The sequence below is a fragment of the Zalophus californianus genome, chromosome X, assembly GCF_009762305.2.
Source record: "Zalophus californianus isolate mZalCal1 chromosome X, mZalCal1.pri.v2, whole genome shotgun sequence".
Taxonomy (NCBI): Eukaryota; Metazoa; Chordata; class Mammalia; order Carnivora; family Otariidae; genus Zalophus; species Zalophus californianus.
Window position 1 is genome coordinate 17,048,806 of NC_045612.1, and position 25,667 is coordinate 17,074,472.

The 25,667-nt window shown below is 41.2% G+C and overlaps 1 protein-coding gene across 4 annotated transcripts; it reads left to right on the forward strand.

Moving 5' to 3' along the window:
- The first annotated feature begins 1,735 nt into the window (after positions 1–1,735).
- FAM122B (family with sequence similarity 122B) lies at positions 1,736–24,227 on the forward strand. 4 transcript variants are annotated; one of them, XM_027608901.2, is made up of 10 exons: positions 1,736–2,844; positions 5,006–5,084; positions 10,071–10,127; positions 10,428–10,471; positions 10,555–10,609; positions 10,877–10,978; positions 11,318–11,403; positions 11,916–11,980; positions 14,361–14,457; positions 21,391–24,227. In XM_027608901.2, exons 1-10 carry the CDS (start codon positions 2,747–2,749, stop codon positions 21,533–21,535), a joined length of 828 nt encoding a protein of 275 aa, XP_027464702.1. In that variant the 5' UTR covers positions 1,736–2,746; the 3' UTR covers positions 21,536–24,227. The 4 variants fall into 4 exon arrangements, with proteins under 4 accessions (XP_027464702.1, XP_027464705.1, XP_027464704.1 ...); XM_027608904.1 differs by having other exon boundaries at positions 22,409–24,227; XM_027608903.2 differs by having other exon boundaries at positions 11,919–11,980.
- Positions 24,228–25,667: the final 1,440 nt, after the last annotated feature.

Sequence of the window (25,667 nt, forward strand, 5' to 3'; positions counted from 1 at the left end):
GGGTAAAAGAAACTAGGTAGGCAGGAATGATATGAATAGAATCTGGAAATAATGGCCAAAGTAGCATCCATCTTCTCACATGTCCTTGAGTTTCTCCTAATTGTTAAAGCTCCTGAAAGTTAGGGATTCTTTTTTTTTTTTTTTAAGATTTTATTTATTTATTTGAGAGAGAGAGAGAGAGAGCACGCGCGGGAGAGCATGAGCAGGGAAGAGGGGCAGAGGGAGAGGGAGAAGCAGACTCCCCGATGAGCAGGGAGCCTGATGCGATGCCGGGCTCGATTCCAGGACCCTGGGATCAGGACCTGAACCAAAGGCAGCGGCTTAACCAACTGAGCCACCCAGGCGCCCCTGAAAGTTAGGGATTCTACTAAATTTTTTCCTTAAGATTTTTATTTATTTATTTATTTGACAGAGAGAGACACAGTGAGAGAATGAACACAAGCAGGGGGAGTGGGAGAGGGAGAAGCAGGCTTCCAGCCAGCAGGGAGCCCGATGCGGGGCTCGATCCCAGGACCCTGGGATCCTGACCTGAGCGGAAGGCAGACGCTTAACCACTGAGCCACCCCAGGCGCCCCAGGGATTCTACTAAATCGTTTGACTCCTCAGAGTTAGGGACTCTGCATGTGGTCAACAGATGATTATTTACTAGCTATTGTGAACGATAGAATGTACTATATTTTTTTGAGCAGATGAGGGGTTTGCTGAGACCTTGAGATAAAAAGAGCTACATAAATTGATCGAAACAGAACTTGCTTTTCTAATCCACTTGGCAGAAAAATATAGGCAATTTAAAGGAAACTATCCAAAAACTCTTAAAAACTCTGTATTACAAGCAGCAAATACTAACATTGAAGAATAAAATGATTGGGCTTGGCAAGTTTAATATGGGACAACTAAGTTGAAGAGGCAGGTAAAACTATTTTTGCTAAATTTTGAAACCAATTTCATAACTATTAAATTTCCTATATTTCTCTGTATATTTGATTAACACAATTCAGTACCATCTTTATCCCAGGGTCATTCAAGTAGTGAGGATTAAATGAGTTAATGTTGCTAAAGCTCTTAGAATGGGGCCTAGCCCACGGTAACTGCTATGTGTTTGTTAAATGGAATAAATAATTCCAGGCCTCACACATGCTGAACGGCTATTGTTAGGGTCTCCGTAAATCCTAGAAAGAAAGAAAAAAAAATTTGGCTCTGCTACTTGTTTTTCAGGACTTTTCCTAATATCGTTGAAGCTAACAGTGCTTGTAAAATGGAGATGAGTGCTTGCCCCTCGCTATATGAACTCTCATTAGATTCTCTTTATTTTTACACCATTGCTTTTGTTTTTTCATTTCTCTTTGGTCTAGTGCATCCAAATGGATTCTCTGGAAAAGAAATCAGCCCCTCCAAAGACCAACAAACTCAAGGGATTTTGAGAAGTGGGCGGAGATCACAGAGATCAGAGCAAACGAACTGGCATTGAAAAAAAACCTGGAAACCACAGGTTTCTATTTCCCATGAATATCGGCCCAAGCTCCTCTGAACGAGGATGCTCCAGTGTCTCCAAAACTATTGGTTCTTTTCAAAATCGGGCGCCAGGGTCCCCGGGCCAATGCCAGAGAGGAAGGCGCCGGGCCCCCTGGAAACGCTCCTCCCTTTTGGAGGAGGTTTGCTGGGCGGGGCTCCCACGCATGCTCCGTGCCCGCGGGCTCATTGGCGCGACCGCCGGGCGCGTGCGCAGGACCCGATGGGTGCCCGGACGCGGAAGACCTGGCCCCGCGGAGGTTCCCGCTTCTGAGGCGTGGGAGGCGGAAGAGGCGGCAGGTTGTAGATTTTGGTCTTGGCCCCAAGGGGTTCCCCCGGGCCATTAGAACCCAAGAGAGGAAGAGGAGGCACCGCGGCGGCGGCTGAGGGGCCGAACCCCCCACCTGTCCCCCAGGCGGGGAGGGGGGGTAGGGAGGGGAGAAGCACCCCTCGCAGGGCTGAGGAGCCTTCGGGACCGGGTCCCAGAGCATGGGGGGCTGGACCGGGTCCCCGAGCATGGGGAGCTGGAGCCGTCGAGGCCACCCGGCCGGGCCCTGCCCGACTGTCAGCTTTTCGGTGCTAGCGCTGCCCGGGCAGCCGCGGTGTCTGTAGCCCGGCCCCGCTTGAGGTCGTCGGCCGAAAGATAGCAACATGAGTTCCGCCGCTGCCTAGTTTCCTCCCCCTCCTCTTCTCCCTCCGTCCGCTTCCTTCTCTTCTCCTTCCTCTCTCCTCTTCCCCATACCTCGTCTTTTTCTTTCCCTCCCTCGTGTTCCTCTTTTCCCTCCACCCTGCCCTCCTCCTCCCCCTCGCTCCTCCTCCTCTCCCCCGTCTTCTTCCTTTCCCGACCCTGTCCTCCTTTTACCCTGTTTTCCTGCTTTTCCATCGCTCCGCTTTTCCTGCCTCTTGCTCTTTTTCCCTCCATTCCTCTTTCCTCCATCCTCTTCCTTTATTCTGTCACCATCCCCCAGCACCTCACCTCCCTCTCCACTACCACCTCCCCTCCCTCCTCCCCTCACTCACTGTCATCCTCCCTTCCTCATCCTCATCCTCCTTCCCTCCTCCTCCTCTCCTGCTTTTCTCCGCCCCTTAGCCCCCGCCCCCAAGCCTCCGCCCCTTAGCCCCCGCCCCCAGCTGCCAGTCCCCAGCAGCTCAGTCCTGCAGTGAGAGTCTTGGGAGTCCATAGCTAAGCACCAGGAGCTGAGCACTTGTCCGCTGTGCCTGCCTGCGAGTCTCCGACATGGCTCAGGAGAAAATGGAGCTGGACTTTGAGCCTGATACATCTGATGGGGGCACCCTGAGGAGATCCAGCAGCGCTCCCCTGATCCATGGGCTCAGGTGAGGCGGGCTGGGGACGATGAAGTACGGGTCCGGGGTTCAGGGGCTCCTCGACCGCCTGCAAGCACTCTTCTTCCCCTAAAGTGAGAGTTGGCGCTCGTTTGGGTTTTTCTAAACTGAGGGGGTGGGGACTTGTTTGCTTGACACAGTGACTTGGGTCCCAAGGTGGAGTGAAAGTTTGACCCCAAACTCTGGGAACTGTGGGAAAAATGGGGCCCTCTTTACCTGGGGCTCTGTTGGCCCACTCTGAAAGGATCTACAAGAAGCTTCTGGCTCTTCTAACAGGTTGCTTGCCCTGCCTGATTTACACCACTGAATGTCAGACCGAAGCCCCTGGAACTAGACTTGCAACTTGACACCTGTCTCTTAAGAGCTGTTATTTCTAAGCTTAGTTTAGGAACCCTGGCATTAACAGAGCATTTACTTTAATAAATCACAATTTATCTAATAACTTGTAATCAAGTGGCATGTTCATGGCACATTAAGCGATTCGGATTTGTCGTAATGTTTTCAGATCCTAAAACAGCCAGAAATGCATTCCAGTGAATAAAAAAAGGAAGGGTGTCATGTAGCTTAGGTCAGTGAAAATACAGGTTTTAGAAAACAATGGAAAGAATCAACCCTTGAATTTTAGTGGTAGGGTCTTGTATTTTCATGTGAATAGGTCACCAGAGGGTCTATTTTAAGGTAGAATCTTATGATAGTGAAGGTTAGGTTGGCAGACCTCCTGAGCCTATTACATTTCACTCTTCTAAGTAGACGATTCATCTTAGTAGAGAGCTAATTTGCGAGACCCTGTAGAAATGGAATTAGTCCAAAAAAGGGGATGGGAGTAGAGTTAGCCAGAATCATTAATCAAGCACAGGGAAGGCAAAGAAATAGGTAATTCTTGTCTATCAAACTGATTATAACATCTGTATTTTGGGGGAAAATGGAATTAACTCATTTTCTTTTATTAAATTTTGAAACTGAGGGAATGATGGAGTGACTGCTTTCCTAATGCTGTCTTCAGCTCTACATTTATTTTTGATTCTGTAGGAATAAATCGGTCTTTTGGGGTTGTCTTTTTAAATCTGGTAAGCAAGCAATTGCTAGGGACTAGGGGCGATCCTGCTGACCTGCATTTAGACTGTTGTAGAAATAACACACTGTTTTTTGAATCAGGAATCAAGTGATTACTTGGAGGGTAGTATGATGTGACAGAAGAAGGGCTGAGGAGACTAGACCTAGCCCCAATATTTCTCCCTAACTGTGATCATGAATGAATCACTTAGCCTTTCTGAGTGTCTGTTTTCTCATTTGAAACTTAGGAGAGCCGAATTAGGTGATCTCGGTGGTCCCTTGAAGCCCAATTCAGTTCAGTCCTGAAAATCTTTCTTGACTTCTATCATGGGCATAGCGCTCTGCTAGGCACTGCAGGGAGGTTATACAAAGAGGATCAAAAGGCCTTGACCATGGAGTTTAATAAGACACACACACACTTTTCTGTAATAAAAGGTAAAGTCGGTGTCTCAAGCATCTCCTTTCCCATTGTGCTCTTTGGACTCAAAGGAGGGAATGATTGCATTCAGTTTGTGGATTGAAGAGAGGCCTCACTGAGCGTATTGCATCGAAATGGGGGCTCAAGGAGAGGGGGGATTTGGGCTGATGGTGGTGGGAGGGAGGACACTAGAGGCAGAAGAGACAACAGGAGCAAAACTCCAGGCATGTTTATTTAGTTGCACAGCAGGTTCACGGGCAGAACACGTATTTAGGGCAATAATGGGAGATGTGCTGTAGAGCAGGGCTTCCCCAGCCCTTCTCACCATCATGGCACACACAGTAAGCAGTAATATGTTTAGGTCCTCTGGGGTAAACAGATGAGGCTGCTCATGTCTGGTGGGAACCGGTTTGGGGGCGTGAGCTCTGACCAGAAGCAGCTGGAGGCAACCAGTCTGGAGCTCCGCCCCATACCTCTCCTAGCCGCCCCCCAACCACTGAGGAGATCAGTATCTGGGCAAACCTGTGATCCACAGCACACCACCACGGAAGCTCTGAAGAGGTCGGTGAAGAGTTTATCCATTGTACGAAATGAGGAGCCATGGAAGATTTCATTGTTGACTAGAGAGTTGACGGATATCTTAATGAGAAGACATTAACAATTTTATTTTTATTTTTTTAGTGACCTTTCACAGGTTTTTCAACCTTATACCTTTAGAACTCGGAGGAATAGTACAACGATTATGAGCCGTCATAGCCTGGTAAGTATAGAAGTAAGTATTTTTAGTGGCATGGATTGGGGAAAACACTTTCAAACGTAGTTACTCGTTCTTAAGATGATGTGCTGTGCACCATTGTTCGCAAAAGAAAAAAAAACATTTTACCTCCCTTGCTCATGCTGTGGCCATTTTCAGCTTTTGGTGCCAAAAAAGAGATCTGGTTAAAGTTTTTTCCTGGCTGTGGGACTTTGTATTTTTAAAAACTATTCATTGTTTTTTTGTCACTACTTGCATCATGGTTATGAGGTAAGTCAGGATTAACTTCTAAATATAGCTGAGAAAAGTGGTCTTTGTTTGTCCTAGGAAGCAAAAATCATTTAGACTGTAGCAGAGTATTTATTTCTGACACATATCTGTTGGACAACGTTATTTATCCAAAGTAAGATCTCCTTTATAATGCTTGTATTTATATTCCCGGTAGAGTCGCTAATAGTGACTGTTTTGTACAGCCAGAACTGTCAGGGATCACCTTATTAGTTGGTCGCATTGGGAGAAATTATGGTGAGGTTTTTTATATAGTAGTACTTCACATGCGGGGCCCACTTATCCAGTAGCTGCAGCGCTCTGGAAGATATCTGAGATGTAAGCAAACAGACCTCTGAATGGCTGCGCTTGATTTCCATAGTCTGTGCACAAAGGTTCATCAGTTTATTTATAGGGAGCCTCTCTGACCTCTGAATCATCTAAAATTTATGCACAATTATAATAAGCTTCCAACTCGGTAGTGTGGAGAAGCAGCAAATCAGAAGAGGTACATTCGGGTTTAAGGTATACTAATAGCTGCTAGCAAGGGAGGAGAGGGAAAAACTGAAAAGCAGAAAGAGGCTTTTAAAAAATTAGTCCGTGGCTTAGTACAAGGGCTAAGAGCCCGTTAATAGACCCTGAGGGTCTCGCTGGCATAGAACTGTAAAATACTTGATGTTCTTAAAGATACCTGGGTCATTAACCTTTTCTTAAATTATAGTAGTACCTATGCTTGTATGGTATTCTACATGTTACAGAGTCCTTTCAAACTTGTCATTCTCATAGCAACCCATGTGAAGTAGGCAGGACAAAAGATGTTTTTCCCAGTTAAAAGAGGCAGCAGCTAAGACTCAGCTGATAGAAGCGACTTGCTTAGAATCACATAATTGGTAAGCGGCAGGGCTGGGATTAGAATAGAGATATGCCAGTGCCATTCGGTTTGGTAAAATCCGTTTAAGAAGGCGGGGAGCGGGGGGAATACAACACTTTCAAGAAAGATTTCCAGCCGAAGTGGCTAAAAATACTTAAAGGGGGAAATATTCGCTATCTGGAGTTTTGATTCACGTCACCTTCCCTGAGGATACTGGAAAGTAGAATTTAATTTTGCTGTGTATATGAAAAATGTTTCCACTTGTTACACAGCTATGTTCCTGATATCAGTAGTAGAGCAAAGAAGGGAAAATGAATTTGCCTCTTTACACTTGACTTTTGCTCTTTTCTAAGATGCGAAGATTCTTGTCCACTCTGTCTAGGCTCATCTCTCCCTACCCCCTGACAAATACCTTTTTCTCCGGCTGTACTAAATACCTAGTTTGCTGGAGGAGCCATGTTGATTCACTGCTCTTTGTTGATCCTTATGTTGTCTTTCCCTCCATCCCTTTCTCCTCTTGATTCCTGGTTCGGGAAGCCTTCTGCAGCACCCTTTGGGTACTTCTGTCGCCACTGATTACACCTTATCTGTTATATCACAGTGTCCTCTATAAATCTTTTTTTTTTTTTAAAGATTTTATTTATTTGACAGAGCACGTGCGAGAGAGCACAGGAGGGGGAGCTGCAGAGAGAGGGAGAAGCAGGCTCCCCGCTGAGCAGGGGGCCCCATGTGGGGCTCGATCCCAGGACCCTGGGATCATGACCTGAGCCAAAGGCAGACGCTTAACCCACTAAGCAGCCAGGCGCCCCCTCTATAAATCTTAATACACTTCCCTGTGTCTGCTGCCAAAAGCAAGGTGAGGAATGAAATAGAAAGGAGGGGCCTGGCACAAGAAGACGTGCAGAGGTCGTTTCTTCATGATTTGACAACAGGTTAGGTGTAAATGCAGGGTATAGGAGGACTCCAGGGGACTGAACTTTTATTTCTTAGTGACCAGGGGAAAAGTGTTGCCTGTATTACGAGTAGGGAAATTTCAAGGAATTGGTCATTTGAAGGGCCAGGAGAGATATTCTTCCTGAGCATTTTGGATTCCAGATGCTGCTTGTTTCATGCTGTTCTCCAAAGCAATATTCTAGTTTGGAAAAAAAATAAATTTGCAAGCTTCCTACACCTTTCACTTTTGGCAGATGACCCTTCTCTGTTCACAGAGCATGCAGACGGCCATCTTGTATACGTGTCAGCTTTCTTCTGAAAATGTTTTTACCTCCACATGTGGCGCTTTGTCCTAATGATTCCTAGGTTTTCTGAGTCTCCTGTCACTTTGCTCGGTCTGTTGTCTCCCCTCTAGTCCCTTCCTCCCTGGCTTTTTTGCTCCCACTTTCTTCTGACCCACATACCTAATATCTGGAACACAGACTTGTCTTTTTTCATTGGTCTCTCTTTCCCTGTTTTCCTTCCACCCCTCTGAGCTTTCACAGAACTTAATCCACACCATACTGCCTCCAATTCCTTGTCTCCTTGTTTCTTGGCATCTACTCAGCCTGTTTGTGGTCTCACTACCTCTATCACCACGCTATTAAAAAACTGTTCTCAGGGGCGCCTGGGTGGCTCAGTCAGTGAAACCTCTGCCTTCGGCTCAGGGTCATGATCCCAGGGTCCTGGAATGGAGCCCCATGTCAGGCTTCCTGCTCAGTGAAGAGCCTGTTTCTCTGTCTCCCTCTGCCCACTCACTACTTGTGCTCTCTGTCTCTCTCTCTCTCTCACTCACTCGCTTGCTCTTATCTCACATAAATAAAATCTTTAAAAACAAAACAAAACAAAAACCAAACTGTTCTTGGAGGGGTGCCTGTGGCTCAGTTGGTTAAGCGTCTGACTCTTGATTTCAGCTCAGGTCATGATGTTGGGGTCCTGGGATCGAGCCCCGCTCCGGCTCTGTGCTCAGTGCAGAGCTGGCTTCTCCCTCTCCCTCTGCTCCTCCTCCTGCTCGCGTGCTCTCTCTCTCTCTCAAATAAATAAATAAAATCTTTAAAAAAACCTGTTCTTGTAAAAGTCACCAGTGCCCCCTTGATGCCAGTGGCAGGGGCCTCTTTTCTTACCCCACTTGAACTCTTTGCTTCACTTAACACCACTAACCAGCACCCTCCTTGACGTGCTTGGCTTTTTTTTCTCAGCCTGTACATTAACACTTGTTTCCAGTACTAGACAGCATTGTTCTTCCTTGTGCCCCTTTTGGGTCTTCTTTCCAGTTCTGCCTACATTGACAAGCTGTACATCATATACATGCAGCATCTAAATTTCTGACTTTCTCTGCCATCAGCTTTTTGCAATCTTCGGCTTTCCTGATGATTTCGCGGCCTCTAGGGTTTCTTTTGTTCTCTGATGGACACATCCGTGCTCTCTTCCATGGTATCCTGTTAGTCTTTCCTGCCTTATTTACTTGCCTAGTAGCTTAGTGTTTTTCTTTCTTTTTTTAAAAAAAGATTTACTTATTTACTTGAGAGAGCAAGAGAGAGAGAGCGTGTACCATTGGGGGTAGGGGGCCGAGGCAGAGGCGGAGAGAGAATCACAAGCCGACTCCCGGCTAAGCACGGAGCCTGACTTGGGGCTCGATCCCAGGATCCCAAGATCGTGACCTGAGCCGAAACCAAGAGTTGGCTGCTTAACTGACTGCGCCACCCAGGCGCCCCGCTTAGTGTTTTTCGAATGACCTTTTAATATTAAGAGTTTACCAGTAAACATATATTAGTTTTCCAGTAGAAAAAAAAAACTTTAAGAGGATTTTATTCGTAAAGCTTTTCTGTTTTCAGAGCCTAGGAGAGGAAAAAGTAAGAGGAAGGGGTGGGTACTGAAGAGATGTTCTTTGAGGTAAAAATCATATTTTAGTGTATAACTTTAAAAAATTTCATCCGGATTAGCTTTTGCCTAAAAAACTTGGAGCAGTTTATTACCATTTTATACTACTCACTGCATGAGGATTTTTAGACATTTTAATAGGATAGGGCCTCTTGTAACAAGATCGTTGTCTTACTTGGTTTTACAGCCCTACAGATTTATTTGCACTTAATTAGGGAATAAGTAGCAGTTGTTTATGTTATGGCTGTTAGAACCCTGTAAGAGTTGTTGAGATGAATTGTACCTTTCATCTTGTGATCCGATTGTGATTCTTTTGAGGGAACATTATTTGCCCCCCCAAATCATTTTAGCTTTGTGTTGTCAAAAAATGATGATCTAAGGGAAAGCAGCAGTTATCTGAAAAACACACATTGCCTTCCACATTGATTTTTCTTAACTAGTAAGTAGGGTTTGCAGTGATAGTGGTAGTGGCCAAATTTTATAATTGATTTAGATCACATAAGCAAAATCTTCTTATTGCAGTTTTAAAGTGTTTTCGATCAACCCTAAGCATAGACAGAATATTACACTGGGCTTCTGAGCCTGTCTTCCTCCATTGGTGCATTGGTGTTAAAATGACTAAAATCAGTTTTTTTTCTTTCCCTTCTTACCTAGTTCCTTATTTTAGATAAGTGGGGTAATGGATATTTCCAAGGCCTGGAATCTTTTTTTTGTTTTTTTTTTTTTTTTTTACGTAAATGTACACAGCCCTGCATTCATTTGGGAAAAGTGTTAAAGTCAGTGCCTGTCTAGCGACAGATGGTGCTTTGAGGTTGGACACCTGGTGTACTTTCCAAAGACTGAATGTCCTGCCTCTAGTGCGTTAATGTTCAGTGATCTAAAGAGCTACATCTCTGAGAAGAATATGAAATCTTATCTGGGAGGAGGTTGGACACTGGGACTGACAGCAGACTGCTGCTTTGTGATTCAGAAAATAGTAAATGTTTACTTTTCCTTTCTAGTTGCTGTCATCCTCGCCTAACCGTGTTCCTAGCAGCAGACTGCATCAGATCAAAAGGGTAAATTTTACTTCCTAGCCCAGAGCTACAATTGTCTGAATTGTCCACTTTGCTTTTATTTTCATTCTGGAGATTTATCCATTAAACATGAGTCAGGCTGCCACTCTGGGTAGCCACAGACAGCTGGAAATTCTTCCGAGTGTGCAGGTAAAACACAGACGTGGCAGGGGTGACAGTCTTAGAATGTTCTGCTTGCGCTGTGATGATGTCAAAGGCAGAAAAGTCTCTTAAAATTTTCTTCAAAGTAGAGAACCATGTGGATGTGGATACTGTGTTTTCAGCACATGTTTGTCTTTGCAGGAGGAGGGCATGGATATGATGAACAGGGAAACTGCACATGAACGGTTAGTGCTTCATAAAACAGGGCCTAGCTGGTTGTATGTCTTGTTCCTGAGCACTGATGGCCTTTCATTTCTGTTTGTTTTAGGGAAGTGCAGACAGCAATGCAGATAAGCCAATCATGGGATGAGAGCTTGAGCCTGGTAAAGTTAATCCCACGTTTACTTGTTTTTTTATTTTCTGGAAACCTTTATGTTGTCATTGGCTTCATTAATTTTTTCATATCCTTTTGTCCACCCCTGTTTCCAAATTTGTATTCGTTTTTATATCTGCTTTTCCACCAGAACATGAGATTGCAACTTTTTAGAGTATGTACACTTCTATTCTAAAAATGTAGGCATGCTTGAGTAGTAAAGAGCTGTGATGTGCTGGATTGTGAATTATGAGGAAATAACACTTTATGTTTACAGAGTGACAGCGATTTTGAGAAGCCGGAGAAACTATATTCTCCAAAAAGGATTGACTTCACTCCAGTTTCTCCGGCACCATCACCCACCAGAGGATTTGGAAAGGTAGGCTCATTGACAAGATGCTAACTCTCTTTCACACACTGAACTCTTTACTCTCTAAAACACACACACACACACACACACACACACACACACACACACACAGCCTCATTTGTGAAGAATCTGATGACTAGAAGGAAAATTAATGAAAGTCAGTGATAGTAACTTGAAAAAACGGTCTATCAATATATGCATATATTCTCTCGTGTGTGTGTGTGTGTGCATATATATAGATATACACAGACAGCTAAGCAATTCTAAGGGTGTTTTTTCTATTATCTTGAGAACCTTTTGAAGGCTGGAGCACTAGAACTATGTTAATATTAAATATGTTTTTTCTAGCAATGTTTTTCACCATCCTTACAAATGTTTGTGAGCAGCAGCGGGCTGCCACCAAGTCCCGTTCCTGGTCCAAGACGCTTTACCAGGTAAGTGAACCTGCCTTTCAAAAATTTGTCTCTCCTGATGAACATTTTTCCCAAGGTTTCCTTATGGAAATTTTCAAACAGACAACAAAATTGAACACAATGAGCATCCATATAATACCTATCACCTATGTTCTACCAGTGACATTTTCCCAGATACACACACACACACAATATATCCTTTGTAAGGATAAGGGAAAAAATGTAAGATTGTAGGCCAGTCAAATCTAAATACCTTTTTAATAAGGTTTATCTTAGAAAAAAAAATAAAACTGTTGTAGATATCTTGTCTCATAGAATGATTTTTTAAAATAGCTTAAAACGCCATGTTGTTTCAGTTTGCCATAGGCCAGCTAAGATCATGTTTTGGCATTTCAGTTCCTCAGCTTACAGCAGAGGCATTTTCCATTGTTTTCTAGATGACTGTCAGTTTTATTGATTTATTTGGTGGGCTATAACGTTTGTCTTGCATCTTAGAAGCACTTCACATCCTCCTGTTTGTTTATTCTTTGAAGCAGGAGGAGTCAGAGTCCAGTCAAGTGCATCAGGCCCAGTGTTCTTGGTCCTCTGAAAAGAAAAGGTAAGCATCACACTTCTGATACTAAACCTAGTTGAGCTTGAATGACAAATTAGAATTTGTCTGAAATTAGCTCAAGGCACGACTCCTTTTTTCTAAAGAAATGTGAAATATTCTTCCCAATATATGCTTTACGGATTCTAAGTTTTGTAAATTAGTTATCTGATACTGTCTATGTTTTTTGCACTTCATAACTGAATCTTATTCATATATTCATATTACCAATATATATTCCAAAAATTTTGCCTCTCAGTGATCTGAATAGAAAACAGATGCAAGTTAATACGTTGCAGAAGTATGTGCTTATGTCCTAGTAAATAGGTCTCTAAACATGCTGCATATTCAGATATAAGCCACCACCAAATTATGCCTCACAGAGAGAGACTGCCTCATATTCAAACCCATAGGATTTTTGATATGATGCGGGTGCTCTTAATTACCTTATTTTGAATCATAGGGCAGTAAACTAAAATGATCTCACTCGGTGCTAGTTTCAGATGCCTGTGAGGGCCCCTGATGGAGTCTATTTTAAAAAAGCACAGAAAATTAACATAGGTTGAGTCATTCATTATTCCTGGGGCTATACCCATATGATTGCAAGTGTTGGATGCCATAATTTTGAAAAAGCAGTTCAGCAAGTGGTTTCTTTGTGCAGATCACCTTTGGGGCCAGGAAAATAGTCCCTCTCCTAATACTAGGTAAACAGGTATTTGCAGCTTTGGTGGAAGCTTTCCACTGATAATAGCATCATGCACAGATTCAAAAAGTACGATATTTCAGATAACTTAAAGATGGTGTGCTCTGGAAAACAGGTTTTGATATGGTGACGATGTTTGTATTTAGTGAATAAATTTTATTTTATAACCTAGTAGTCTTTTACCTTAATGCTGCAAGGAATTATTTACAACCCTAAGAACCTTCTCAGGAGCTGTTAGGTGAAAATAACACTTGGAAATTAAAGCCATTATTATTATTGTTATTATTAATTTTTGATATATTGCAGGAAGTTGGTGGAATTAGTACGGTTGTTTAGTTTCAAAGCTATTCCAAAATATACCAGCAGATGGAGGAATTCTTTACTGAAAAGGGCTAAAGTCTTTTGCTAATGAGGGGTTGTTGAAAGCCAGGCAGTAGCTTTTTTAAAAGTTCCATATTAAAGCATGGCAAAAGCAAATAAAAATATAACCTTTCCTGAGTTAGTAATTTTCAAAATAGCTCCAGAAGAAAGATAATATGAATTAATTGATAATATGAGGAAAAAAATGAATGTTGCATTTGTTGTTGCTTGATCTTTTTCCATCAGAAGAATCTTGTACAGCTGTAAATTCACAGTTACTAATTTCCCATTGGAGCATATAGTTAGGCCCAAGAATTAAATTTTATTTAATATTCCATTTTAAAAGCTCAGATAAGTAGCCTCAAAACTAAGGTATTTGTGTGTTTTAAATCATAGCTTATTTGGAAAGGGGCTTTTTCTGTCTTAGCAGAGGGTTTTTAGTCTTTGCACTCCTGGTGTCAAAATGTTATTATTCTGATTGATGCAAAGTTTTTCTGCTACCTTACAGATGTTCTGAGAGTTTATAAGATTGAGGTAGCCAGTACAACACCAATTTCGTGAATGGATTAATAATTGCTTTCAGTTACAGATGGGCATTCAAAGTTACTTTTTATTTTTTTAATTTTTTTTTTTGGAACGATTTTATTTATTTGAGAGAGAGCATGAGGGGGGGAGGGTCAGAGGGAGAAGCAGACTCCCTGCTGAGCAGGGAGCCCGATGTGGGACTCGATCCCGGGACTCCAGGATCATGACCTGAGCCAAAGGCAGTCACTTAACCAAATGAGCCACCCAGGCGCCCCCAAATTTACTTTTTAAAATGTTCATTTTCACTAAGTAGTCTAAAGCAATCTTTGATTTATACACCATTTATTAGACTACATACTTTTTAACCCATTTGACTTCGACTCAGGAAATATTCCAATATTAAAGTAATATAAAATCAATAGTCTTCACTAATTCTCAGGATAAATCATTATTCACTGTCAACTTCAGCTGTTTGGGGATTCTTTATCTCTGCTGGGGTAAGCCTTGATTCATTTTGCCCGATGCAGTCTGTATTCTGCTTTTCTATTAAAGAACATGACTATATCTGTAGCGTGCTAAATAAGAAGGCTTTTTTTTTTTTTTTTTTTTAGGGCTCCTTGCTTTTTGGTTGAGGTTATATGGAAGTATATTTCTTCCACCTTAAAGCACGTGGAAAAACAACTTTGAAGTAATGGCTTGACGAAGTATTCTGAGCTTTAGTTAAACAAAGATCATCCCATTTAACACCATGCCTGTATCTGTAAAATTGTTTTACGGTAGCATCATCTCTTTCTGTTTTAGGTGAAATGGAGACAGAAAGCCAGCCCAAGAGGCTCTTCCAAGGCACTACCAGTATGCTGTCTCCGGAGGCTGCGCAACTGTCTGATCTCAGTTCATGGTAAAAAATGAAATCAAATCCAAAGGATGTTAGGGTATGATCTATTAAAAAAGAGCCACATCAAAAGTATATTGGGATCATTTGAAATAATATTCGGCTTTTTATTCATGCTCTATAGAGGGGAAAGCTCCATGGAGGTACAGAAAATGTGAAAAAAAAAAAGCAGATCATTTGAAAGTCATTGAGTACTTCTTTAGAAGTGTGTGTATGTTTTTGGCACCTTCACCTTCCTTCCTAACTCCTGTTAGGTCAGCGTCTCTCAGTAGGTGCTAATGGTGTGGGAGAGTGGCAACAGCTGGATGGTGTGAGAAAGAGTTTCTGGGTTGCTGTGGATAATGTGCATTGATTGTAGCTGCCCTGCCTGTGTTTGACTTATCTTTTTGACTTAGCAGAGAATACCAGCATCCTCTGAAGCATGGCATTTTCTGTAGCATTTTCTGTTGTTATAAAATCTTTTTGAAATTTTTGGGGTATTCCGTCACAATCCTACCCAGGTTTTGTTTTTTTTGTTTTTTTTTTTTAGTATAAAAACAAGTGTTAGTATACACTTCCTGATTCCTATGGTCTAGTCACATAATTTTTTTTAGCCTTACTCATCCAAGTTTAGGTATCTAACTTAAGGCCGTTCAGTGTTTTTGTGCAAAAGTTAACTTCTTTTCATATACCTGAAGTTGAGTACTTGGATGCTGACATACATATTGGAAGGAAGGGGAAGGGATAGTGGCAGTGGCCAAGTAATGTCTTGAAATCTTTCAGTACATATTTCTTTTGTTTTAAATATTTTTAAAATATTTTATTTATTTATTTGAGAGAGAGAGAGTGAGAGAGCATAAGCAGGGGGAGCAGCAGAGGGAGAGGGAGAAGCAGACTCCCTGTGGAGCAGGGAACCCGATGCGGGGCTCGATCCCAGGACCCTGGGATCTTGAGCCGAAGGCAGACGCTTAACCCACTGAGCCACCCTAGTGCCCCTCGGTACATATTTCGAATCAGTTCACTGAGCACCCATGTTCTAGACACAACTGTGTAGTGCCTTTTGGGACTTTTTGTTTCCTGAATTTTATAGCTGAGGATCTTTTTTAAGAGCCCAAAAGTACATTCACTTTAAAAATAAAAGGATGGTGTCCTCTAAATGGAAGAATTGTGCACGCCACTTACAGGGTATAAGGATTAAGTGATTCTGTCTTTCCAGATCCCATGTTAATTGTTTTGTGTAAGATAACTTGTACTTCTAGTTGACCAAGAAGTCACAGATTCTTCTAGTTTATTAGACTCGTTGATCAGTACTGTTCTAACCTTGGAACAGATGCCTTTTAGATTGTTCTAGCTATTTTCAGCCCCACAGTCTCTCTTCTCCCTCATCTATGTCTGTCCTTCGTAGCTCAGTGTGCTAATTTTGGTATAGAGTGCCTTTCCAGGTATGTACATGATTGCAAAGAGAAAACTTCTAAGGCTTGTCAAGAGGACTAGCGGCTGAAACTCTATACTTAGTGGAAACTGCCTATCACTTTTATGGTAAAGTGTGTTTTAATATAGGCACATGACATTATAAATAGCTTTGCTTACCCAGTTGCTAACCAAGTAACCAAGTTAGGGAAAAGATAGGGAAGCATTTTGCCAAGCTGAAACCGTACAGGGTGAAGTGATTTTTTAAAAAAAATACTGTCACAGACTGACTGTATAGGATGCCATGAAACAGGTTCAGACAAATAAAGAAGAAAGGAAAGAGAAGGGTCTGGGATTTACCAAGGGTCCTTACCCCTTGTCCAGATGTTTATTCCTCTGAACAGCAAAGCCGAAGTTGTCAGTGATGGTGGCTATGGTGAGGGTCCTATTTCTGTTGTTGCTACTCCCATTCTTTCTCCTCAGAGCTGTGACTAGCTATGAGAGCCCTGGGTACATCGACATTGGTGACCAAGGGCACTTTTGATCCATAAAGACAAAAAGCGTTGTCTCACGCTGGAAAGATTTGCTTCATTTACGGCCAGTCAGAGCAGTAACAGGCCAACGTGTGGCTCAAGTCATAGGTTAAAAAGAAATTTATTACTCCAAATTCACAAAACTAAGTGTGAAAGATATTTAAGTAATTAAACTTTAAAAGATGTTTTTGGTAAGTTTGTAGCATCTGAACTCCAGAGGATATTAAAGCTTAAAATTGCTCCGACTTTGGGGACACCTTGTATCTTAATATTGCTGACATTTATGTCTGCAACGAAGAGATTTTAAACAGGAGTTATGATCCGTAAAAATTGGATCCTGCTTTTGCAAAACCTTTTTTTCCTATCTCTGTAATGCAGTTTCATTGATCAGACATCCGTATTCTTAGAAAATGGGGACAGAGACAGAGACTAGCTGTGTTCTGGTTTCTGTTGCCAAGGATAGCCAATCTACTTGATAACCAAGGAAACCATTTTTATACATTTTAGGGAGCAGAAAAGGTACCAGATCATTAGTAGGTGGTATCTCATCATTTCAGTTGTCATAGTTTGTTTCCCTGCCCCACCCCACAAAGGGAAGATGGGTTTTAAAACTTTAACTTAAACTTTATATATTAGGTAACAGTCTTTAAAATCTGACATCTTGGGATGCCTGGGTGGCTCAGTCAGTTAAGCGTCTGCCTTCGGCTCAAGTCGTGATCCCAGGGTCCTGGGATTGAGCCCCACGTCGGACTCCTTGCTCAGAGGGAAGCCTGCTTCTCTCTCTCCCTCTGTCTGCTGCTCCCCCTGCTTGTGTGCTCTCTGTCTCTCTCTCTCTCTCTGTCAAATAAATAAATAATATCTTAAAAAAAGAATATATATTAAAAAAAATAAAATAAAACCTGACATCTTTGAAGTGTAAATTAAGCGTGAAGTTTGAGTATAGACTTTTTGGGGTTTGTGTCCAGTGTGGCACCTGCTGCCCAAAGGAATAGTAGGCCCGCTCTTGATATATTTTTTACTAGATGAAAACTCTGAAATCTTTGCCAACCAAATCCAGGGAATGTTGTCAACCACAAGGCAGGAATTATGTCATTCTGCATTTAGTTCTTCCGAACCTCAAGAATTTGATCATAGCTTGTAAGTACACCTTTCCATGGTGCTTTGATTCTTTTTGTGTGTTGGGGACTCTTGTTCTGCTCCTCGTTCTTATGGGAACAAGATGATCTGTTTTGAGGGCTACTAGCCATGTGGTGAAGATTAAGTGATAGTCTGTTTCTCATGCAGGAAAGGAAAAGTTCTCCCATGAAATTCTTGCCCAGTGCATCAGTGTTAGTGTGACTGCTAATTTAACCTTATTGTAGTTTTATTTTAACATTTTTCACTGGATTTCATTTCGTGATTTTTACATTTTTAATGGTTTATGTGTCATGGCAAGAAAATTTAATCAGGAATATGTGACATGTACAAAGAATAAGATTTAATCATGATTTATTTAATAATAGAACCTATACATATACCTTGAACATGTTTAAGTGAGCAGCTTAGACATCTGTGCTGGTACTTTTAAACTCCTATCTCCAAGGTGACTATGGAAATGATTATATTTAAGTGTGTGATCTTAAAAACTTAGAAGTTATACAGAAATGTAATGTTGGATCTTTCTAAGATAAGATAGTAGAGACCAGAAAACCTACCCTATGGACCACTTTAACCCACACCAAGGGGTAGGGGATGCCCCATAGTCTTAGCTTACACCAGAATCTGTGCAGGGGTTGATAGGGCTGTGTCTATTTTCTAGTGCATTTACCTGCCTGTTCTTAATTGGATAGAACCCAGTTTATTGACTGGACAAGGCACAAAGTGGCTCAACCAGATGGGTAATAGCATGAGTCACACTGGACATCCTGATTTTATTGTTTATCATTTGAATGTTTTAATAATTCTCTTATACCTTTCACCCTTATTTTTTTTAGACTGAGGGCACTACCTTAGTAGTCATAAGTGTTTTTGATGTGTGGTTCAGATTTTGCATCAATATGTATACTCAGTGGCCAGAGTGAATTAGAATGAGTTCATTTTTGATTCGTGTACTGTGTCCAGCTTGAACTGTCTAGGTCCTTTGCTTTCCTTGCATTGTCTGGCTTTCAGCCATTAGTCTGAAGCCCATTAACACCTCCATCAGAGCTTCAGCTAGGAAAGGAAAAAGATAAACTCAAATTGGACCATACTTTGTTGCTTTTAGAAGGCCTGATAGAAGGTTTAGTAATGAACGCTGTGAAAGTCACTTTTATTCAGGGACCTCTCTGTGAATAAAAAAAAAAAACACGTTAAGTCTTGCTTTACACGGATTTACCTGTAGTCTCTGCTTCCATGACCAAGCGTAGTAGTATCAAATTTATTAGAACAGAAACTAGACTTTAGTGAAAATACCTGGTGAACGGTTTACCAAGTTCTGAATCTAAATTACACGGGCGGTTAAATATAAGTATGCCATTTCACTAATAACGAACACGATTTTTCATATGTTCATATTTAATAATAGAGAAGAAATTCCTGAAAAGGAATATATAAAACAAAATGTTCAGATTTGTATTCTTTTTGTCTCGGTAACTTCTTGGTAATTTCCCTGTTAGCTTATTTCTCTTAAGGTAATCAACCATGTTAGATGAGAGCTTTCTCATGAGCCATGTCCTTCACCTAAGCAAGCAGGTCTTGTTACAAATGGAATCTTTTAACCCAGGGCTCACCATAAGTCTGGTGGTTGTAATAAGAAAGTCTTTATTTATATTCAGATTATCTGCCGGGTGGCCAAATTTTAATCTAAGCCTGTTTCTTCCTGCCAAGTAGCACAGAGCGTGTCCTTCGGCTGCCTGGCCAATATGTGCTTTAGGAAAGTAAATTCATTTTAATATTAGTCTAGGCAAAATACTGCAAGAGGAAAAATCACATATGTTCCAAAGGCAAATATAAAGGTCTTTTGATTTTCCAATGCCTTAGATTATCTGTGTAACTTTCTTTCAGTAGTTTGAATAATTCATATTTTAGACCTGTTTTACCATTGGGTTGAAAAAATAGCAGCGCCAGCTAAATTTTCCGAACTTCTTACTTAAAAGTGCTGTTATTAATGATGCATTTCACAGCAGTGAGCATAGAGTGGGAGTTCCGTGGACTGTACTGTTTCCATTTTTATGTTTACTTTTCTGAAGTTTATTTGTATTCTGTCTCCACCTAAAAACAATCCACAGGCAATAGAAAAATAGCAGAGAAGTGGGGGGAAAGCGTTACATGTCGTTGAGGTGGGGGGTAGGGTATAGGGCCCAGAAACTTCCAAATGTACCATGGGTTGCTTAACACTGGAAATGTATTAACTTGGAGATCCAGAAAAGTGATCATATTAAAGACTCCTAATATTTAGTCTCAGAGCATATTAGACCAGAGTGGGCTTTTGTAAAAGAGCTAGTGACCAGATTTCAGCTAGAACCCATATTTCCTGATTCATTATTCCTTCTCCCAATTCTATGCTTGCTTCCCTTTTCAGAATTAAAGTGTGTCTGTGTAAATCCTACAACTGCCCAACTACCTCTCCAGCTTTGTCTCTCATTGTGTTCTCCCTCTCCATACTTAACAGCCACACTAGCCTGCTTTTGGCTCCTAAAACTACCCTTGCTTCCTCCCAAACCAGACCTAGTTAATGCCTACTCATCTTTCAGATGACAGCTCAAGTATCACTTTTGAGGAACGTGTTCCTCCCTGTTCTTCCAAATTAGATCAGGTTACGCATGTTATATGCTTGCAGAGCCCTTTGTATCTTGCTTTTATTGCTTTGATCACAAATTATATATGTATTAGTGTGATTACTTAAAAGCCTGTTTCCCCCACTGTACTTACTGTAAAGTTCCATGAGGGCAGGGACCATGTCTATCTTAGACGCCATTATATTTCTAAGATCTAGCATGATACTTCCTGCACTTGGCAGGTCCTTGGTAAATATTAGAATAAGTGAAGGAGTGAATTCAGGCCAGATATAGAGCATAGCACTTATAATGTTGGACTGATGGGACTCAGAGCCAGAAAGGCAGCCTGGTGCGAAATTGTGAAGGCTCTTAATTGTGAATACTGAAGTATGAAGCCAGGTTTATGAAGCAGGCCAGATGGGTGGTTGGCAGCCACAAGAGCCTGGGCTGGATGGGTAAGGCATCCCTGGGCTGGATTCTAGAGGCTCTGATGCCCAGACTGGGAGTTTTATTGGAAGGATGGGAGCAGAAGCTAGCTGTCAGAATCAGAAGAGGCAAATGGAGGGTGAAGGTATTGGGTCTGTGGCAATAGAACATTCCTTTTAGCAGCCTAACTGGATAGTAACTGAGGGAGGCTTGTAGAGTTATCAGGGACACCTTTGGGTTCTGAAAGGAAGAGAAAAGGAAACTGTCAAATTCATCAAATGAGAAGAATATGAAAGACAAACAGTGCAGGGAGAAATTAAAAAAAAAAATGTGTTTGAATTGAAGGCATCTTGCGAAGGGGGAAGTGGTCAAATCTAGAGTAGTTGAACGACCATGATCTGGAGTAGAGGAACCATGAAGCAGTGAACTTACTAGAGTACTTCAGATGGTGCAGGGTACCTCAGTGAGTAACCAGTCCTCTTACTCGAAGGCTGATGGGGAGGGAAGAAGTGAAATCTCAGGATAGCAATGTCTTGAGCTGAAGGTAAGGGAACTCCCTCACCAAAATCATGACATGTCAAGAGGAATGCTTACTCTATGTTGGACGTTCTGGTGGCTCCAAGAGAGCCCTAAAGTGATACAGAACCTTGAGCATCCTACTTTGGGCTTCTGTGACCTTGTTTGTGCCGGTATCTGAAAACAGTACATTATGTAGTTCATTGCTCTCGCTTATGCTTGGTATGATTTACAAATGCTCTTACCGATGTGTGAGTTCTTGAAACGGTGTCGTTGCATGTTATGTTTACCGTTACCCTGATAGATGCATCTGCTTATAATTCTTTTTGCTTTGTCCTCAGTTCAGATATTTTGGATGGCAGTAGTAGAAGCAGTGGCTTATCCTCAAACTCCCTGGCTAAAGGCAGCACAACCGCAGAGTCTCCAGTAGCATGCTCCAATTCATGCTCTCCGTTCATCTTGATGGATGATCTCTCACCCAAGTGACTTACCCATTTCTGATTCAGCGTCTTAACTGCTGTTCCTTGCATAAAACATTCAGTGAGGAACGCAGAGAACTTTGATCCATATGAGGATTAAAGTGTGACAGACTTAAAAAAAACCCACTTCGATGCCATTCTTTTTGGCATCTCTCTCTAAAAGTTCAAGTTTACAAGTGTAGTGACCTTACTTATGTCTCTTTGCGGATCTCATTTTGGATCTAGTGACTAAATCTCCAATACTCATTTTCTGTTGCTTAGAATACACACACACACACACACACACACACACACACACACACACACACACACACACACACACACACACACACACACACACATTTGTTTTCCTCAGTGCCTCAGAGAGCACCTATTGTAGAGTCTATACGTTTAAGGAAAGCACTGATGTGTGGTTCTTTTTCCCAGCAGTGACACAACAGCTAAAGTTGATCAGAAATTCTCTTGCTTGAGAGATTTGGTTTTTTTTTGTTTTGTTTTTGTTTTGTTCTCTGTTGACTACATAGTTTTAGATCTCTTTATTTCACAGTAATAGATGGATTGCTTTCGATTATATTAAATTTTTATTTTTCTGCATCAGCTTAAAGTACATCATTTTGTTTCCCTTTCCTGTTTGAGCTGCTTACTTGCCATTTCTCAGAGGGGAAGAAACACGTAGTCGCTTTCATTACTATCCATATCGCTTCTTTGCTGGTGGAGTGTATGACGTGAGGATTGATTTTAGTGCTGAGAATGTAAATGGACTTGACAGGATGCCTGGATGACTCACCACAGGTTCTTATGCCTTAGCCACCACAGTTGATATTTTTCTCCCCAAACCTGTTGCCCGAAGGAATATATAAAATATTGTTAATGTTTCTAGGTGGTGTTATCAAGGAGAAGAAATTCCTGCCTTGACCAGATGTGTGGAGCATCTACAAATGAATGAATAATGTTATTTACACCCAAAGCACTGTGTAGAAAAGCATACATGGAGCTTGACAGCTTGTTTCGGGTGGTATTATGAGGCCTGAGGTGCCTTGGGGTACAGTGTTGTGCTGTAAAGATGGATGTTATAAGGTAGGGTAGAAAAGGGGGCTTTATGTGTCTGATTGCCACATACTGTTTCGATTGCTGCTTTTTTTTTTTTCCCTGATTACTTTTCTGTTACTGGATTTGTTGGTTTTGTCGCGTGGTGAGTGCGTGCTGCTGCCGACTGTGTTTGGGTTGTCGTGTTGCCACCAGAGTCCGAGTCCAGTTCTTGTGGATGCTGCCTCCTAGTAAGGGCAATTTAATATCTACGAGGAAGCTTTTAGGAGCTGAAAAAAAGTTAATGTTACTGTGCATTCTGCTTTTAAGAAGCTGTTTGAGCTGTGAACAGTGTACATGATAGTAAGTCTGAGGTACCATAAGTTATTTAATTTTTAAAAGGGGAAAATCCTGCTAGAGCTATTTAAAAAACAAAACAAAACCCGAGTGTAATCTATCGTTGTGTTATTTATTATTTAAAAATGTGTAAAAATGTCTGTTGTGCTAGGTTTCTTTTAATGTTCAGACATCGTGGTTGGATCGTCTGTGTTTAATATGCAAATTTGCCTGCTAGGATCATAATATTCCACTTTTGAAATGAATGTAAGAAACGGAAACTCCTGCCTCTGTGTCCTTTGAAGGCCAAGATTCTTGAATTTTAACGGAAGATGATGCGCTTTGAGGGCACTCAGAGTAGTCCTCCCGTATGGCTTGAAGGGAGATCTAGCCTCTTTGACTTACAAGAGAGCATCACTTAGCTTGCAGTAAGTAGTTCTGTCCGGCATCAGATGTGGTGTTGATTTTAAACTGTAATAACCGCCACGGTGGCCATTATTAATGGCTTGATTTCTCGTATTGCTTTCGCCTGTGCAAAGTCCAGAAGTTTTCAGGCCTAACATCAGTGTACATACTATGAAGCGTGGTCCCTAGCGTGCCATCTTAAAGAAAAATTACTTCGATGGTATTCAGTGTGTCTATTCTGTTTCTGAAAGAACCACGTTCAGATGTTTCTGCCCATATAATGCCAAGAGATGGTTTTCTCTTTTACAGGATATTTATCCACCTTCACCCTACTGTCTTCTTTGCCTTAAAGGGATACTTTTGGCCATGATTTTTTGGCTCTAATTTAGGACTCATAAGAAACAACCTTCGGAATGTGATGGTATTTAAATTTCTTTTTGAAATTTGGTGGGTGAGAATTGGGACAGGAAAATGAAGTTGTTACAGTAGTGTGAGAACCAGGAGATGAGATGAGTCACTTCATCGTTTAAACCGAGGTTCGTTTTTATTGTTCACATTGACTAGGAAGTTAAGTTTATGCAGGGATTGTTTTGGAATAAATAAAAGAGGCGCTAACCTTCAGATGAGCTTTGTTGACAGTACCCCTTTATTTTTATATAAAGTAATATTTGAAAAGTGGTCATTATTATAAAATAAAATTATCTCTTCCTATTCTAATATATCATATTTCAGGCTTCTATTTGAAAGCAAGTACAAGAGATGATATAAGAAAATCCTATAGATGCTCTTTTTGCTTGACTAACTTATATAATCATACTCTGTTTCATGATAACTGCTTTTGGAATAAATAATAGGAAGTTTTGTGAAATGCTGACCTTGTGTATATCTTAGAATGCAAATTTAATAAAGTGTGTACACATGCATAAAATTCTGTAAAAGTTTTTCAAGTCTATCTCTTTTATCCTTATTAATAATTATTTTCTGCCTCCGTGTCCCAGTATCGCATGCTCTGTGTCTAATTGCAGTCAAGTTTGGAGTAAAATGATACCAGGAGCACAGAAGAATAGCTGCATTGAAGTTTGGGCTGTTTCCCAAAACAAAAAGAAACCTCTTTCCACATAATCTGTCAAACTTTCATGAGCATTTTGTAGAACTGGACAATTTAGACAGTTTTTGCCAAGGCCACACATATTTCTTATTTTCAATTTTTTTTTTTCATTTTTTCACATGTTCCAAAACAGTTTAGTCTTCTGAATAAGATGAGGGGTTGACAGGTAAAAAATAAAAGCCTTTTCTGCATGACTCAGGTTCTAAACACTCAATTTTCTTTTCAATGTCTTAAAAACATGAACTGGGGATATTTCACACAGAAAAGTGGCAAGAATAGCATGAGGAATTCCTGTGCATCCTTCACCCAGTTTCCCTGTTTGTTAACATTTCACCACATTTGCTTTATCATTCTCTCTATCCCCCCTCCCATATGTGTAAGTACTTAAGTATTCACATATTTCTTCTGAACCAGTGGAGAAGTTACTGAAACGATACCCCATTACCCTTACCTGCTTCAGTACATTTCCTAAAGCCTAATTAGGACATTCTACACAACCATATTACAACTATCAAAATCAGGAAATTACCTTTGATACAAAACTACCATCTAATCTAGAGACTCCATTCAAATGTTGCCTGTGGTCCCAATGATGCTCTTCTAGCAAAAAGGAAAAAAAAACAAACATCTTCTGACCTAGGAATCAATCCAAGATCATGTGTTACACTTTGTTGTTATGGGTCTTTGATCTCCCACAATCTGGAAGTCCCCCAGCCTTTCCTTTTGTGATTTTCGTATTTTTTGAAAAGTTCTGGCCAATTTTGAAAATGTCACTCAATTTAGGTTTGACTGATGTTTCCTAGTTATTAAATTCAGGTTATGCATTCTGGGCAGAAATACCACAGAATTGATGCTGCATTCTGTGTTATTACTGTGGGAGGCACATGATGTCACTGTCCTAATACTGGTGATGGTAACCTTGATCCTTCAGTTACGGTGGTATCTGCCAGATTCCTGTCCAGTTAATGTTTTCCCTTTGAAATTAATAAAATATTTTGTGCGGAGATACTTTGACAGTATATAAATATCCTGTTTCCTCAAACTTTCACTCACTAGTTTTAGTATCCATTGCTCTTTCGTGCCTGATAGTAGTAGGATGGCCACCTAATGATGACCCTCATTCTATCATTCTTTCTACATTAATTAGTTGGCATTCTGTAAAAAAAATTTCCCTTCACCATTTATTTGCATCAGTGTGGACTTGTGGACTCCTTATTTTAGTCAGTGGGTTTTAAATCATTTTCATTGTTGGGGCACCTGGGTG

Bases quoted from the DNA above. Each gene is read 5' to 3' on its own strand.
- FAM122B (XM_027608901.2), top strand. From the start codon at position 2,747: ATGGCTCAGGAGAAAATGGAGCTGGACTTTGAGCCTGATACATCTGAT. The intron at 11,981-14,360 runs GTAAGCATCACA...TTTCTGTTTTAG, and splicing joins TGGTCCTCTGAAAAGAAAAG to GTGAAATGGAGACAGAAAGC. The intron at 14,458-21,390 runs GTAAAAAATGAA...CTTTGTCCTCAG, and splicing joins CTGTCTGATCTCAGTTCATG to TTCAGATATTTTGGATGGCA.